General features: G+C 41.0%; 1 protein-coding gene across 2 annotated transcripts in view; it reads left to right on the top strand.

Moving 5' to 3' along the window:
• Nucleotides 1-3,642: 3,642 nt before the first annotated feature.
• ARL15 (ADP ribosylation factor like GTPase 15) overlaps nt 3,643-16,546 on the top strand; it is a 419,312-nt gene continuing 406,408 nt past the window's right edge. For both annotated transcript variants that reach the window (XM_061187782.1, XM_061187781.1), the window contains exon 1: nt 3,643-3,771. In XM_061187782.1, the coding sequence (XP_061043765.1) occupies nt 3,724-3,771 (48 nt within the window). In that variant the 5' untranslated portion in view covers nt 3,643-3,723. The remainder of the gene's footprint in view (nt 3,772-16,546) is intronic.

Here is a 16,546-nt window from a genome sequence, read left to right as displayed (position 1 = left end):
ATCTTTCAGGACACAGTGGTACTAGGAAGGGTTAGGAAGCAGAGAAAGGGGAGTAGGCTAACTTAGAGATGAGGGGTCAAGGCCACCACTTGAGGGGGAAAGGGCTGAGAGAATTTTAAAGTCACAGGAGTTACTGGAGGCAGTAAATGTTCAATGTGTTCAGTGACCACTGGAGAATTCAGTGTCTGGACACCTTTACTTTTTCTGAAAAAGGAGTGTCCATGGCTTAAGCGTTATTCTTATAAAAGATACCACCTCTCAACTATTAAGGAATAATATACCCAATCAATCAAGGCAAGAATGCAGCAAGATAAGCACTCCCTACTTTGGAGTTGGGGTAGGGGAAAGAAGACCAGAAGGTAGTGCAAAAATGAGTATTAAAAATGCTCATATACTCTTTGTACCAGTCATTGCATTGCAAGAAATTATGTCTAGGATAAAGAGATGTGAGTGATTTTATAAGCAAACATTCCCTGCAATGTTTATAGCAGTAATATCTAAGAGGATTTGTCAACATAGTACATTTATACAATAGTCTTATGTAGCCATTAAACATTTATAGTTTCATGATATGGTGAATGTAATATATGAAGTGAGTGTGCATGATAAAACTAGTAAAGACAGTATTCTTCTGTAGGTTATTATATATCAAAGAAATGAACAGCAACAAGAAAAAGTAGATGGGAATAGCCACTGATATATTGGTTACTCTGGATGGTAGAATTTGGGAGACCAAGTTGCAAAAATGCATTTGTTTTTGTTTCCTACAAGTAACACTTAAACAAAAATTTCCTTGAACTCTGGCTAGCTAGCCATATTTATGGAATTGTGGAGTACAGCTTGTCAAAAGAATTGCACTTTGCTCTTGACAAGCAGCAGTGATGGCCTCTTTCTTCAGAACCTGTGTAGTAATGAAACTGCCTCATGAGTTTATACATGTTTTTTTAGGCATCTGGAAGAGGATCCTTTTTACTGAGAGCAAAGGCAGTACTACCTTAAGGAGATCCTTATTCTACACTGCAGCCTGTTACTTGGCGTATAGTGGGGTAGGTTGAATGAATTCATTCTAACCTCTCCACACTTTTTTAAAAAGCATGCATTGGGGTGATTACTGCTGCCAACTATCACCTAAGACCACAGCTTCATGTAGCAGGCAGTGTATTATCTGTTCATACCAACATAAATTAGCCTCTTTCTTCTGCACAAGGGTGCACACATTAACTCCCCAGAAGATTAACAATTAGGAAAATGTGCTCCACATGGAGTTCTGAAGCTTCAGGTTTTTACAAGGATCCTTTTCCAAAAGACAAGATTCTTTTGATACATCACACTGAACACAAAGTTTTCCTTGGTGCCAGTTAGAATGAATATGCAAACGGTGTGGAACAGGGTGAGAACTACAGCGTAGCCTTTGGAACTTTTCCTTGAAAAGTTCATTTCCCTGCTTACTCATTCTTAGAGGTAGCATGAACTATGTTTATCCTGATGACCTTCTGTTGAGGATTCTTTTTCTTTACTAAGGTTAGCTTTTAAAGAAAGGCAGAAGCCAACTGCTCCTGAATGGTCATCTTGCCTTGCATAGAAACTCACAGGCCTTTCAAGAGCCTCACTTGACAGTAGTCAAGACATCACTTATCAGTAAGACAGTGGACCAAAAGGTGTCTCTTTGCTAACTCAAACCCTTTATCTTATTTGTGATATGCTAATTCATAGAGAGAAAGGAAAAAAATCAAACACTTCCTTGTCTATTTGAATTACCTTGCTAGCAGGTTTGAGAGATCTTTAACTTCCGCAATTGTTTCAACCAATTGTGCTGTAGGTTTGTGGTAGATCATCACCTCCAGAATCCAGGTCAAAAATCTCTTCTAAACCTACACGTGTCCTAACCTAAACCAAACATCATGTCAATACCAAATTAAAATAGGATCTAATGGCTTGATGCTATTGAGTCTAGTTAGCTCCTGCATAGGCAAAAACTCACTGTAATTTCTTCAGAAGTATAATTTATTTACACACACACTTGTCTGTAAATTGATTAACAAAATCAAGCTCTCTACTAAGTGTGTGTATACTTATAGGCTTTTAATTCCTTCAAAAAAACCTTCTGGCTATAGTTAGTCTCATTTTGCAGCTGAGGTAACAGGTTCAGAGAGATGAGTTCCCCTAAATCATGTGGCTCACCAATCTGGAGCCCCCTCTAAAGGGCTACCCTCCCTTCTGGGTTATCTGCATATCTAGGGTGAATTCCATTGTTATCTCACAGAACTGTTTTGGCAGCCCCAGGTAAGCTTATTTTATGGAAATTTGTTCCTGAAGATACAAAAGAGTAAGGTGCTAAGTTGGGGGAAAATAAAAATTCAACCCCTAAAACAACATTTATACAGGCAGGCAGCCTCTTCAGAAAGATAGCTGATGAAGTTTGACTCTTGAAAGGTTATTGTATGGAAGCCTTAATTATTAACACGGGTGAGAGCAATCCCTCATCCTCCTCAAACGCTGAGGGGTGGGCAAGCACACTTCAGTCACCTGAGTCTGATAAGACAGGTGTGTCTGGCATTGCTAGTTGTTCACAGCTTAAATCTTCAAAACCTAGAGGCTTGGGTGATCTTATCTTGATTCTTGTCTGATTCAGGCTTTTTCGCTCTCAGCCGAATGCAATATTGAAACCCCAATGCTAATTTCCACATTATTTACCAGGAAATACACATCTCAAGTGCACCTGCTTATAGATACCTTCAATTCTTATAATGACATCGGGTCACAAACAGTATTACTCGGGTCTTTGCAGATCGCTTCTTATTGTATTGCTCATTTTCTTCAGGGGCACTAGATCTGTGCACAGTGTAGGACACAAAGCACGCAAAGAACTGACCAGCTGATGCTTCCCGAGAGTCTCAAGTCTACAACCGACTTATGCAGAGTCCCTCAACTTTTTTTGTTTTCCTTTCACGTCGGTGGGGAGTGGCTTCTTCTGGGGCAATCTAGCGTCTTGATAAAAGGGCCTCTCCTGGGTTACCTCTGGCCGAGCTGGGCTTCTGTATACCCCCAGGGACATCAGGCTGGAGCTGTCCGCCTTCGCTTCACATCCTGAAGGAGGGGAGGGGCCGCCCCCGAGTCACATGCTTGCTTGTTCAGAGTACCCTCTTACACATTCCAACCACCCCTGCCCTGCAGTCTCGAGGCCACAGGGCCTTCAGGAAATCGCTCCGGAGAGGGGCATCAAGTATCTGTGGCTACTACGCCTCCCACGTTTCAGCGCGAGCTTCCTACTGGGTGATGGGAGGAGACACTAAGGCTCTCTCGCACTGGTGCACAGTTCGGTTCCCATTTACCCAACTTGGAGACCACGGAGGCACACAGAATTCGGGCGGCAACAGCACCGGCCGATTTTCCGCTCTTCCCCCTGCGCTCTTCCGCCCGCGCCGCCCTAGCCCCCGCCCCCTCCGCCCTCCTTACAGGAACCAGCTGCCCGGCAGCTCCCGCGCTTCTCCCCAACCACCCGCAGCGGCCTGCCTTTTATAGGCGCTGCAGCCAATGAACGCTCTCTTTTCCTTCTGCCCGCCCATCCGGCCAATCGCCGCGCCCCTTGTGTAATCTTCGGTTCCTCGGGTGCTCTCGGCTATTTTCGTTGTTGCTGGCTTTTTCAGGGGCTGTTCGCTCGCAGCCGGAGACGCTGCTTTTTTTTCCGGGTTCGGAGCCGTTCCGGATGCTCTAGGCTGCCGGATGTCTGATCTCCGGATAACTGAGGCGTTTCTGTACATGGATTATCTGGTAGGTGCGGGGCAGGGGTGGCGTGTCCCCTCTCGGACCCCGACGTGCCCGATGTCCCTCCGCCTGGAGGAACAGCCTTTTTGCTTTCTTTCTTTGGGATGGGATGCCTTTGGGGTTCTTTCTCCCGCAGCAAGCTCTAGAGCTGTGCCGGGACTCGGAGGGGCGGCAGCCGAGACGGCGGGGCCGCAGCTCCGAGAGGGTGGTGGAGCTGACAGGTAAAGGTGCGGCCCGGGCCAGCTGTGCTGTGGGGCGAGGGGCGCGCGGGCGCTCCCGGAGAGATGGGGCCGCGGCGGCTGGGCGTCCCCTGCCCGCGTTCGGGTTCCTTGCTTCCTTCTGCGCTCCCGCAGAGGACTTTTCTTTCCCGGGAAGCAGGAGTTTCCCCCTCTCCCTTTAGCAGAACTCCGGGTACTATTAAAGAGCCATAACCAGAATGGCTTACTAAGTGCCCGGCAGCTCCGGTCATTTGGTTGTTATTAGATCTCTAAAGCTATGACCTCGGTCGCCGCGAGGTTTTAAAAGCACATTACCATAAAGTAGACGGGACTAATCTACATCGCAGCCTGGGTAGAAGGGACTGGGTAGGGGCAGGCATTGGCTCACCGTTCCTGCCTTGGATGCACGCCGCTTTTACCCTGTGCACGAATTGGATCCCACCTGTGCTTTTTAGGCCAGGTTTATGCTGAGAAGTTTAGGTGGGAAAAGTGTCAGCACAATACTGGGACTGAACATTACTTTAAAAAGCACTTGTTTTGTGTGTGTGTGTGTAATTATGCAAGCACCATGTATTGTTCCAGAAATTATTTCCCCAGAGCTGCATGTTTGTGTTCACGGGGATCCTCATTGACCCTGGCTGTGTTCGATCCTAAACAATTACCAGGTTTACCTTGTTAGCCGCAACCGCTATTGCAATGCAGAGTTGAAGTAGATGGTTAAAAACATTGACCGTCCTGTCCTCTTGTTGAACACATGCAGTTGGTTTCTGACTGCAGATTGGCCTGGCAGAGATTTGCCAGCGCCTTCTAGGAATTACACTTAATTCTGTACTAAGAAAGACTGTGAATGCTTTCATAGTCAAGAAACACTGGACGAGGACTGGTTTTGTAATGTTATTTTGTACTTGGGCTTATTTCCCCTAAAGGTTCCTGGTTTGGTGGTCTTGTGGGGAGGGGTGGTTACTGCAGTTAATGCATGACCTTGTGAATCGAGGGGAGTCAAAAATTCTGAGTTCAAAGTCTGTTTTGTTCATTTGTTGATGTCAGTAACTTCCTCTTGTCTTTGTGATAAAGGGACATTATCTGCCCATAACGGGAGCCTGTTAAGGGGGTTATCTGATTAGGAGGTTCTTTAAAATACAAAGTGCCATGTAGGTTAAGAGAGTTGTTGGATGTTTCTTAAAGATTATTTTCTGAATTAAATAACTGATTATTTTGTAGCTTGTCTTATCACATACAGTACCATGGCTTTGTCTTGCAGTCTGCCTGAATTAAAGCCAAAGTTTGTTGAGGATAATTACCTAATTGGAAGGGGCTGCCCTTACCTATATTATTGAAAGCTAATTTTGGATTCTTAAGTAGTTTCTAAAAAGGAACTCAAGTAGTTCTGGTATTTTATTATTTTATTTATTGAGTGAGTTTTAAATTTGCAAATTGCATGGGGAAAAAAAATTGGAAGACTCTGTTTAATTACTCAGGTTAATTTCCTGATGGAGAGTCTAAGGGTGGGTGGAGGAATGTTTGTGGGGCTCTAGATTACCTTAAAAGCAGATTATTTCTTTGTCAGTTTCCTAACAGTTTTGTGTGGGAATCAATGGGCCCCAAGTTCGACATGACCTTTTTGTTGTACCTGCCATGCCCCCATACACCCTATTTTTGAAAAATCATTATTTTGTCACCTTATCTATGCTTTTTAAAAAATCCACAAGTGCAGTGAAACAGCCCCATAAAAATCACTTGGCTCATCACTGGCGGTGAGAAAAAAAACTCTTAAAGGAAATAAGTCAGTTCTTATGAGTGTGCCAAATATCCGCTGTGAAAAGACTTAAGGAAATCCTTAAACATTAAGTTTAAAAGAAGAAACCCTCCTCAGGTGGTCTTCTGTGTTTACATTTTGCTTATCAGCTCTCAGAGAAAATGATGTTCCACACACCATTCCTTTCTTCTTGCCTTTCAGACGGATTCATTTGCTCGTACATAATGTTTATGTGGTGTTTATTAAAAACCAATTTCTAAAAAATGAAAATCAATTTCATTGACTCTGTCTGGGATCTCATTTTAAAAATCAGTTCCCAAGTCCTTTTACTTACTTTCCAGAGAAAATATGCTCCTTTCATTCCGAGTTTGACTCTTCGGATTTTGTTGAGCTTGTGGACTAGAGTAAGTACCCTGTCCATGCACTTGACAGGAATAATTTGTGTGCCATTTTTTCTTCTTTTTTCTTTTTAATCTGTGTTCGACTTTCTTATCGTTGCTGTTGGAAGCTGGAAGAGGGAGCTGTGTGTGTGTGTATGCATTGTTCTTTAGGCTGGATGTCATCATTTAACCTTTTTCATTTGGAGGAGAGTGGAGAGGAAGAGAAATGAGAGAAACGTAGATGTGCTGTTTTTAACAGCTTTCATTAAGATTGCGGATATTAAAACAATTGATGAAGCTCTCTGATCTTAGAGGCTTAGAGGTTGATTTTTTAACTTAAAAGAAGTGTTCTCAATTAGAGGTGATAGATAAGGTGGACAGGGTTTTCACTGATTTCAGTTTAGGGAAATAATAGTAACTTGCTTATCCTAAATAATTGTATGTATCGCCCTGTGTCCGATCTTTATTTGTTGAGTTGAATGAATATGAGACAGAAGGGACAATTCTTTTCTCTCCAGCTTCTAAAGTAAGACAAGATAAAATCTGTTTGGATTAGGTGTTTTGCTCTGGGGAATGCAAAATGTATCTTTTACTCTTAACTTTAAGATTATCAAGATATTATTTGTTTAGGCTGGGTGGCCATTTAAATATAAAAAATCTTGGTTTTCCGGTTGACGAGGGAATCTGCTTGGCAGGCCACATACCTTTTTCGCGTTTTCAGGATGGGCTTTAAAGGCCATGTGCACACCTGTCAGGTCTGTAGGTAAAGATTCTGCTGCTGTTCAAAGGGCAGTACCAGCATCTTTCTTTCTGTCTCTCTTCTTACAGGTAGAATTAGTAAGACAATGTGTGGAGCTTTTTGAATAAGGTAGGAGAAAATAGTAAAGTTATAATGAAAAACGTGTCTACCATGTTTTCCTGGAAGGTTGGATAAGATCAACTTCTAGATTCCTTTCAGTTTAATATTCTTTGTGTACCGATTCATGTTGATTGGCCTGGATTTTACCTTTTCCCCCCTTCTGCCATCAAAATAACGCAATAAAATTTGTTATGCTTTGTGTAATGCCATTGATGATTACATGAGACAATGGAGGGAAAGTGATTTATAAACAGCACGTTGCTTTTCAGATGCAGAATGTTAATATAATGTGGTTATGTTGCTGATATTATTCTTACACCTCCTGTGGAATGACTATTACCGTTCAGTGGTAAATAATGAGCTACCTTTTAATTTTTATTTTATGTTGTTTTTTTTTTTTTTTGATGTGGACCATTTTTAAAGTCTTTATTGAATTTGTTACAATACTGCTTCCGTTTTATGTTTTGGTTTTTTGGCCCCAAGGCACGTGGGATCTTAGCTCCCCTACCAGGGATCGAACCTGTACCCCCTGCTTTGGAAGGCGACGTCTTAACCACTGGACCGCCAGGGAAGTCCCTGGACTACCTTTTAATTAGTCTCAGTATATGGAAAGATTTAGAGTGTCATCAGTAAGCAGGAAGTCACAAGACTCTCTTGAGGATAGTTTAATACCTATAAAAATAAAACCACCTTCGGATATTTTCTTTAATCCATTTAACAAATATTTATGGGACCCCTGCTTTGTGCATGACCCTGAAACTCAGAGCTGATGAGCCCCCAGCTGGGATCCCCTTGGCTGTAGGGCTGGCAGGCAGGTGGCTGTACAGGAACCTGTGGCAGGACAGTTGGGTAGACACAGGGGGAGGAGGCTGCCTCTGATGTGCTCCTTGGCTTGCTGGTAGATTTCTCTCTGCTGCTTGGGTTGCTGGTAAGTTTCTCTCTCATGTGTTTTTCTTTGTTTCACTGTGAACTAAAATGCAAAGCTAGGCCTGAAAATGAGACAACTAAAAGTGCTTCATTAGTCTTGGATGCTAATTGTCAGATAATGATCATTGCACATCTGTATTGGGTTTGGGATATAATAAGGCCAGGGTTCTAGTTTTCTTCCTTGTATAGGTTGATGAATCTGGTCTAGTTTCTTGGTCACAGGCTATACCTGTCATTATAAAAATTTGTGTCAATGGGGACGATCAGGTGAGAGAAGGTAGGTGGATCAGCACAAATCCATCACCATTTGCAGGATGCAAACCAAGGAATCAACCAACCAGGAACAGAAACTCTTGATGTACACAGAGCTCTCAGGTTCTACTAAGTTGTAAGTGAGCCCATTCAAAAAGAGGAGTGAAGGCACAGTTGTGACTTCATCTGATGTTCTGTTGTCTTCAAAGTGTGCTGTTTTTGACCATGAATGACTATGAAGATTATAACTTGTATGTTCTGACTATGTATAAAATAATGACATAGGTCACATTTAAAAATTTTAACTGCAACTGGATTAGTCAGTAACGTAGATATTCTTTTATTAACAAATCATAAGATAAAAATAATGGGAACACAGTAAACAGTTCTCTTATCAAAAAAGTTTTAAAAATATCCAGACCATGAAGCAGGAACTGTGATATAAAGCAGTAGTTCTGGTTCTCGGCCTTCTATTGTTCCAGACTTGTAGAACGAGTCCCAAGAGAGGACACATGGGGACGTGATTCCTGCCCTCTGGGAGCTTGCATTCTGAAGGACGCCTAAGCCAGGTGCTTGTAGGCATGCTGGGGGGTGAGGGAATTAAGCATAGGAGTTATGAGGGTAAGATCAGTTAACATTTATTGAGCACTTGCTGTGGTGCCAGATAATGTAAGTGCTTTCCATGTGTAATGCATTAAACCAAGGCTCAGAGAGGTTGTGTAATTTCCCCAAGTTCACACAGCTAACAAGTAATAAGCTGGGATTGTGGCCCCAGAGCCCTCCCTCTTCACTGAGTTTCTTCCAGCTTGGTGTTAAAGCTGTTGGAATGCAGTTGAAATTTTTACAGTGTATTTCATGTAAATACCTTGCTGCTTCTTGAGTCAAGAAATCAGGTGCCAGGAGCAGGCTGACTGATGTTCCCACGCGCTCGAGGACTTGGCTCTGCTACATGACTGTTAAGGAGAAGGCCGGATAGAAAGAACTGTGTTGTGTCCTGAGCCTCCCGCCCTGTAATGTCCTGACTCTGGGCACTGAGGTGACCTTCACCATCCAGTGTTTCATCAAGTGACCACAAATGGGTTTCCAGGCACCCTGGTACTCTGCCCCCTAGTGTCACTTCAAGGGCACCTTCAGGGCCACAAGCCCCAGTCATCTTTTGAAGATTCAAAAGTCCCTGAGACTCGGAATCTATTTGGCAGTTTATTTGAAGTCTGCTCTGATTCTTAACCAAGTGCTGATGGGAAGTGGGTCTGTGCCCAGCAGACACTAGGCCCCAGGTAGCCTTTTGCTTATGGATTTCAGTTGGGCAAAGTCTCCTGATGACATGAATTCTAAAGTGTTTGTTTTTGAGGTAGACTAGAAGGAAGAAAAGATTTTTAAGGAATGTCTGGCAACTGCGTTTTGGTTAACAAATGCTGATACTTCTCACAAATTGAGTTAATGATGGGCTTTTATTTTGGAGCCTGCAGTCCCTCAGTTATGCTGTGCTCTGCCCAGGCCTCTCCCTAAATGCTTCTGGTGTTTGGTTGAATCTAAGAAGCCCAGTTCTTGTTGACCCTCATTTCTGAGTATCAGCAAAGTGTTTCAGCACATTTACTTCTGGCAGGGCTGGCTTCGTGGGCATGTGGCTTAGAAGGGCCCCCATGCTTGGCTTAATGCTCTGTGGTTACCATCTTGAAACTCTTAATTTTGGGCGCTTTGCAAACGTTTTCATCACTGAATCTGTAACGTGTATCAGTGCAGGGTCCCTGACTATCTTGATCATCCTTTTATCACCAGAATTGAGTCTGGAGCCCAATAAATAAGGAACTATGTACCAAGTACTGTGCAAAGTGTTTCACTTGCATCACCCAATTTAATCCCCCCAACAGTCCTGTTAACCAGATACTACTGACTTAGGCGCAAGATATACTGACTTAGAAAAGAGGGAGCTTAAGGCTTTGTGAGGTGGAGTAATGGCCGGGATCATGTAACCAGTGGAGTGTCAGGGCAAGGGTACGAGCCTAGCTCGGTGGATTCCAAGCCCATGCATGTAAGCATGGTTCAGTACTGCCAACCTAGCAATAATTAATAGTTGTTGAGAGGATGAGTGAGTGGGGCCATATTTCAGGCACAGGGCTGGAAATTGAGAGGTCACTTGATTGCTGCTGTCACCTGGGAGAAGTCCTCCTGGGAGCTCAGAGACAGCCCCGCTTCAGTTGGGGAGGTACATGTGTTTGTACCTTAAGGTGAGAGAGTTTGCTCACTGATTTTGCTTTCGTTTGTTTACCCACTCTCTCCTTCACCCTGTGCATAAGCATTGGCACTCTGCTCTTTGACTCACAGCCAAAAGCACATGATTTTAACAGTAACTAAATAGGAACTAAAAGTTGGATTTGCAGGACCATCTCATTTATCAGGTTCCTTTGTACCTAGCTTTGCTGGGAATGGTTCTGACTTCTGGATTGCTTCTCTCAGGGTTGAGGACTTAGGTCCTAGCAACTGTGGCCATGTCTTCCCCAGAGGGATTCCTGGGGGTTCTTTTTTCAACAAGATAGCTGCTTCTCTGGAGGAAGCAGATGACAGTCTGGAGCCATCCCAGGACCATTGATTGAGGCGCAGAAGGCCTGCACCTGTTCCTAATCAATCTGCACATGGAGTCAGGAGCTAAAGCAAAATACAATTCTTTCAAAGTTTTATTTTTAATAAATACAAGTATTTAGAAAAAGTACAGAAAATAAGAAAACACATTTCTGTGTACCTACCTCCCTGATTGAAGTTGTTAGCATTTTGCCATTTTAACTTCAAAACTCTGGTGCTCTTTAAAAAAAAAAGAAAGAAACTTTAAGGCGAAAGCCTTCTCCTCTCCCATGCTTTCTTCCTCTGTCCTTCTCAGTGGTGACAACTATCCCAAAGCTAGTGGGTATCATTCTCATGTGTGTTTTTGCATTTTTATTATATTTGCATGTATGCATAAACAATATATAGTATTGTTCTGTGTGTGTTAATTTTAAAGGAATTGTAGCAGACCATCCTTATCTTCTTGAAACTTGTTTTATTTCTCTAATGTTTTTAAGGTTAACAAATGTTATTGTATGTATCTGTAGATATTTGTTTTATAGTTCTAGTTTGGATATTACCATTTCTGGTTTTATATGTAGAGATCTTATTTGGATTTTGTGAGAAGCTCAAAGAAAAGAATAGGTGTTGGTTTTGAGGCATGATTTTGCGTGTGTGTGTTTACTTGTTTTTAGTACCACACAATGAATCATATAAATTGTTTAATGAAATTTTATGTGAATGTCAGTCTTTTATGATTCAGTTTGTTTTACAGTTTAGAGCAGTCATTTTGTAATCATATTAACACATGTACATATATATTCTTGCCTGTGTAAGGAATGAGATTATTTTGGTAATATATTTATTATTAAAAGCTTAGTGAGGAAATTTGGAAAACACAGCCAAGCACAATGGAAAAAATACATATCTGTAATCCAAGCAACCCACAGAGATCCGATTAATATTTTTCAATCCTGAATTATAATGAAGATATAGTTTTATAACTTGCGTTTTACACTTATGTTTAAGTTTCTCTTCTGCAACATTAATTTTCTGCATTATACCTGTAAACCATAATTTTCTTAACTAATCACCTTTTCATTGAATATTTTATGTTTGTTTCAATTTTTGTTTTATTTTGTTAATGTTTGTTATAAATAATGCTGCAATGGACATTCCATATAAACTCTTGGATTTTTTATGATAGTGTATTTTTCTATGGTTTCAAAAAGGGGTTTCAATGCCACGTAAGTTTGGAAACTGGGTCAAAGTTAAACAAGTTTCTTTATTGTGCAGCCTTTAGTATGCAAATGTACATGGTGCATCTCAGAAAGGGAGATTATTACATGCAGTGTTTCTAATCCTTTGGAGTATTTTTATGATCATGTTCTAGTAGATTTTATGCAGGGTCAAAAGGTACCTGCATTTTAAAGCTTTGACTTATGGATTAAATAAGTTAGTAAACCATGCCTGGATATAATCAGCTGCTGTTTGTTAAGTCAAAGTTATGTAATAGTAAAGACGGTGATAATGATGATAATTAATATTGATTGAGAATTTACTCTGTCCTAGATTCGGCAGGAAGTGCTTAATATACATTCACCATTTGTTTGGTCTTTTCAGCGACCCTCTGAGAGGTGTAGGAACTTGTATTCTTGTTTTATGGTTGACGAAACTGAGGGTCAGGAGAAATTGAGTAATCCCAGCTGCCTCAGTTGTTATGAGGGTTGGTGACACATCCATAATCTTAATCTGTACATGTTTTATTTTGTGATAGAGAAGAAAAAGTTTGAAGTCCTGTATTTGATTCCTAGATATTCCACCTGTTACCTGAGCAATACGAGTTGTTTTCCAAATGTCAGTCCATAGAAAAAGGAAAAGTCAGAGTGTTACAAAGTCATTGTACATTTAATTTATAGTCTTAAAAATATGAGATTATATCTTTCCAACTTTTTGTAAATATTAGAATATGCTGTCTATTCTGATGATAGTGAACGATAGTATCTCTCTCTCTCTCTCAAAATGTTATTACCTGTCAGAATAAAAAGATGACAATCCTTATCCATCCTCAAGTTTGTATGTATGTATATATTTAGAATGTACTTATTTCTAAAACCCCAAATACTGGGAACCTGGTCTAAGACAAATTAATCCGAACTACGATTTCCTCATTTGAAAAATTCAGATAGCATCAGAGCCTCTGTGATGACTATTGATTATTAAGTGTTTTTTTAAAAAAATCGCGTTATAATTTCTATACCGATTGGTGTAGGAGTCCACATGACTCCATACAATGGCATTAACAGAAGGGGGGCAAGTGTAGATAAAGCGAGTCTCTCTCTTTCTCCTTGTGTATGTCTTGGATTCTTCCCTCCCCCTGCCCCCCGCCCTTCAGTGACACCGTGGGGATTTTTATACTCTCCAGAAATGGCAGGGTACAATTTTTGTGAAATAATGTAACTAAACATTATGTCGGAGCACATACTTTCTTGTACATTTTAAGAGCTGGGCACAAAAGATTTGTCCTTGACCTTGGATAAAACATGTTTTTTTGTCTGTTCTGCAAATTACTCATATTAGGACTTCCAGTCCCAAAAAGAATGCTAAAGTTAATTTTTACTATCACTTAATTTTTATTTCCTTTTTTCTTCTCTGATTTAGGTATTTTTAAAGATAGTAATTATGATTAGTAAATGAGAATCTTATTTGCAAAAAAACTTGAACATGGGGCTGTAAGGGTTGAATGAGAATGTTTATACTGTACTTCATGAACATAAGGTGTTACATAAAGCTAAGGTGCACTTATTTTTTTCTAATCAAATTTTTTATTCACCAAGTTGTTGTCTTCTTTTTAATTGAGGTGCAATTTGCATACAGTGATGTGTACAGCCTTAAAGGTACAGCTAGATGAATTTATATGTACCTGTGTCTTGTAACCACCCCAGGTGGAGATGTAAAACCTTTCTAATACCCCAGAAGGCTCTCTGTGTTCCTTCCCAGGCAGTATTGACATAGATTGGTTTTGCCTGATTTTGAACTTAATATAAATGGAATCACAGCTATGTATTCTTTTGTGTGTGATTTCTTTCACTCAGCATGCCTGTGTAATCCATCCGTGTTGCGTGGATCAGTAGTTTGTTCCTTTTAGTTGCAATGCAATATTGTATGAATATACTATTACTAATCTATCCATTCTGTTGTTGATGGGCCTTTAGGTTGTTTCCAGTTTGGGGATATTTGGAATGAAGCTGCTACAGACATTCTTGCTCATGGTTTTGGTGGAAATAAACACTCATTTCTGTTGGGTAAAGTAGAATTTCAGGTTCACAGGGCATACATATGTTTAGATTTACTAAATACCGCCAAACTTTTTCCAAAGTGGTTGTACCAATTAGACTTGTACCAGTAGTGTAAGAGTTCTGGTTATTCCGTATCCTCACCAAGTCTTTACATTGTCAGTCCTTTACTTATTCTGATGAGTGTGTACGCTAAAGAAATGTAAAGTTGCCCAGAGCTACATCCGTGTGTTCAGGCATGAGAACAATATAATACAAGAGGATTATAAGGCAGATTTTTTTAATTTGGAGAAATTACTTGGCCATAGTCTGAAATTCCTACATTATTTAGTTGTGTGATTCATTTGAAAATCCTGAAACGCTGAAGAGGTACTATGGAGGTTGGTTGACCTGATTGTATTCCTGGCTTTGAAACAACTAAGTGTGAGGTTTGGGCAAACCAGTCAATGTTATTGTCTTAAATTTCTTCATCTATAAAAAGGTGGGATTAATTAGATAATCCTAAATGTTTTTTTATTTCAAAATTTTTCTCAGTCATCTTGTATCCTTCTTGGAAAAACTTTCTTCTTTTTTTCCATTCTTTCTAATTCTTTAAGTGATCATAAATTTGCCTTTACATAATTATCATTCATTCACTCAAACAGCTCCAACTTTTTATAAGCCTTCTAGGTTCTGGTGCTGTCCTGGGCACTAGGGATATACAAGTGAGTAAGACATTGGCCTGCCCTCAAGGAACTTATACTCTTTTTTAAAAAATATATTTATTTATTTTATTTATTTTTGGCTGGGTTGGGTCTTCGCTCCTGCACGCGGGCTTTCTCTAGCTGTGGCGAGCTGGGCCACTCTTCGCTGTGGTGCACAGGCCCCTCACCGCGGGGGCCTCTCTCATTGCGGAGCACGGGCTCCAGGCGTGCGGGCTTCAGTAGTTGCGGTGCATGGGCTCAGTAGTTGTAGCTCGTGGGCTCTAGAGCGCAGGCTCAATAGCCGTGGCACACGGGCTCAGTTGCTCCGCGGCATGTGGGCTCTTCCCAGACCACGGATTGAACCCGTGTCCCCTGCCTTGGCAGGCAGATTCCCAACAACTGTGCCACCAGGGAAGTCCCAAGGAACTTATACTCTTGTAGAGATGAAAAATAAGCAGTTATGATTTGGAGTGGCATATTCTATTCAGAGGGAAATAAAGGTTACTAATGGGGTATATGAAAGGGAAACTTAGACTTGAGGGCCAAGGAGAGCTTTTCAGAGGAGCCATTTTTAATCTGCAACATTGTAGTTGAGTAGAGTTGGCCCAGTGACAGGCAGGGCCAGGACCAGGGCCAGGGCGAAGGAACAGCTTGTGCAGAGACTTGGAGGTGAGTAACTCCGTCGCTTCAAGGAACTCCAAGGGCTCAGTGTGGCTGGAGCAGAGTCAGGAACAGTGTCTACACTTGAGCTGCAGAGTCCCTCTACAGTCACATCGTGGGAACCTTTAAAGTTTGCCTAGAGTGACATGGTCAGATCTGGCTGCACTGTGGAGAAGGATTGGAAAGGGCAGCCAGACTGGAGGAAGAAGACCAGTTAAGAAGATGCTGTCCTGATTCAGGAATGAAATGATGGTATTCACAGCAGGTAGGGGCAGGAAGGATGCAGAAAAGTAGGTGGATTTAAGCAACATTTTGCGAATTGCCAGGATTTTGGAACTGGATGTAGAAGATGAGAACAAAGGAGATTTTAGGGATAATTTTCAGGTTTTTGGTTTGAGCATCATTCTGGTTATCCATTCCTGAATAACAAACTACCTTAAAACAGTGGCTTAATAATGGTCATTTATTTTACTCATGAATCTGGAGGTAAATTGGGTTCAGCTAGGCTGTTCTTTTTTATCCCTTTAAAAAAAACGTTATTGAAATATAGTTGATTTGCAAGTTATCGTGTTAGTTTCAGGTATACAGCAAAGTGATTCAGTTATATATATAAATCTATTCTTTTTTTAGATTATTTTCCATTATGGGTTATTTACAAGATAACAGTTCACCCTTTTGAAGTGTACAGTTCAGTGGTTTTTAATATATTCATGAAGTTGTGCAACCATCAACCCCATCTAATTCCAGAATGTTTTTATCACCCCAGAAAGAAATCCTGTACCCTCTAGCAGTCACTCCCCATTTTGCCCTCTCCCTAGGCCCTGGCGATCACTAATCTACTTTATGTCTCTCTGTGGATTTGCCTATCCTGACATTTATTTACATTTCATATAAAGGGAATCATATAATATGTAGCTTTTTGCATCTGGCTTCTTTCATTTAGCATAAAGTTTTTAAGATTCATCTATGTTTTAATATATATCAGTACTTCATTTTTTTCTATTGCCTAATAATATTCTGTTGTATGGGTATACCACATTTTACTGGTCCATTTATCAACTTATGGACATTGGGTTGTTTCCACTATTAGGCTATTATGTTGCTATGAATGCTCATGTGCAAGTTTTTGTGGGGACATATCTTTTCAGTTCTCTTGGGTTATACCTAGAGTGGAATTGCTGGGTCACGTGGTAACTCTAGGCTTAACTTTTT

Source organism: Eubalaena glacialis, chromosome 4 (assembly GCF_028564815.1).
Source record: "Eubalaena glacialis isolate mEubGla1 chromosome 4, mEubGla1.1.hap2.+ XY, whole genome shotgun sequence".
Classification (NCBI taxonomy): Eukaryota; Metazoa; Chordata; class Mammalia; order Artiodactyla; family Balaenidae; genus Eubalaena; species Eubalaena glacialis.
Note: the sequence above shows the minus strand (reverse complement) of the source record. Positions and strands in the feature narration are given on the sequence as shown.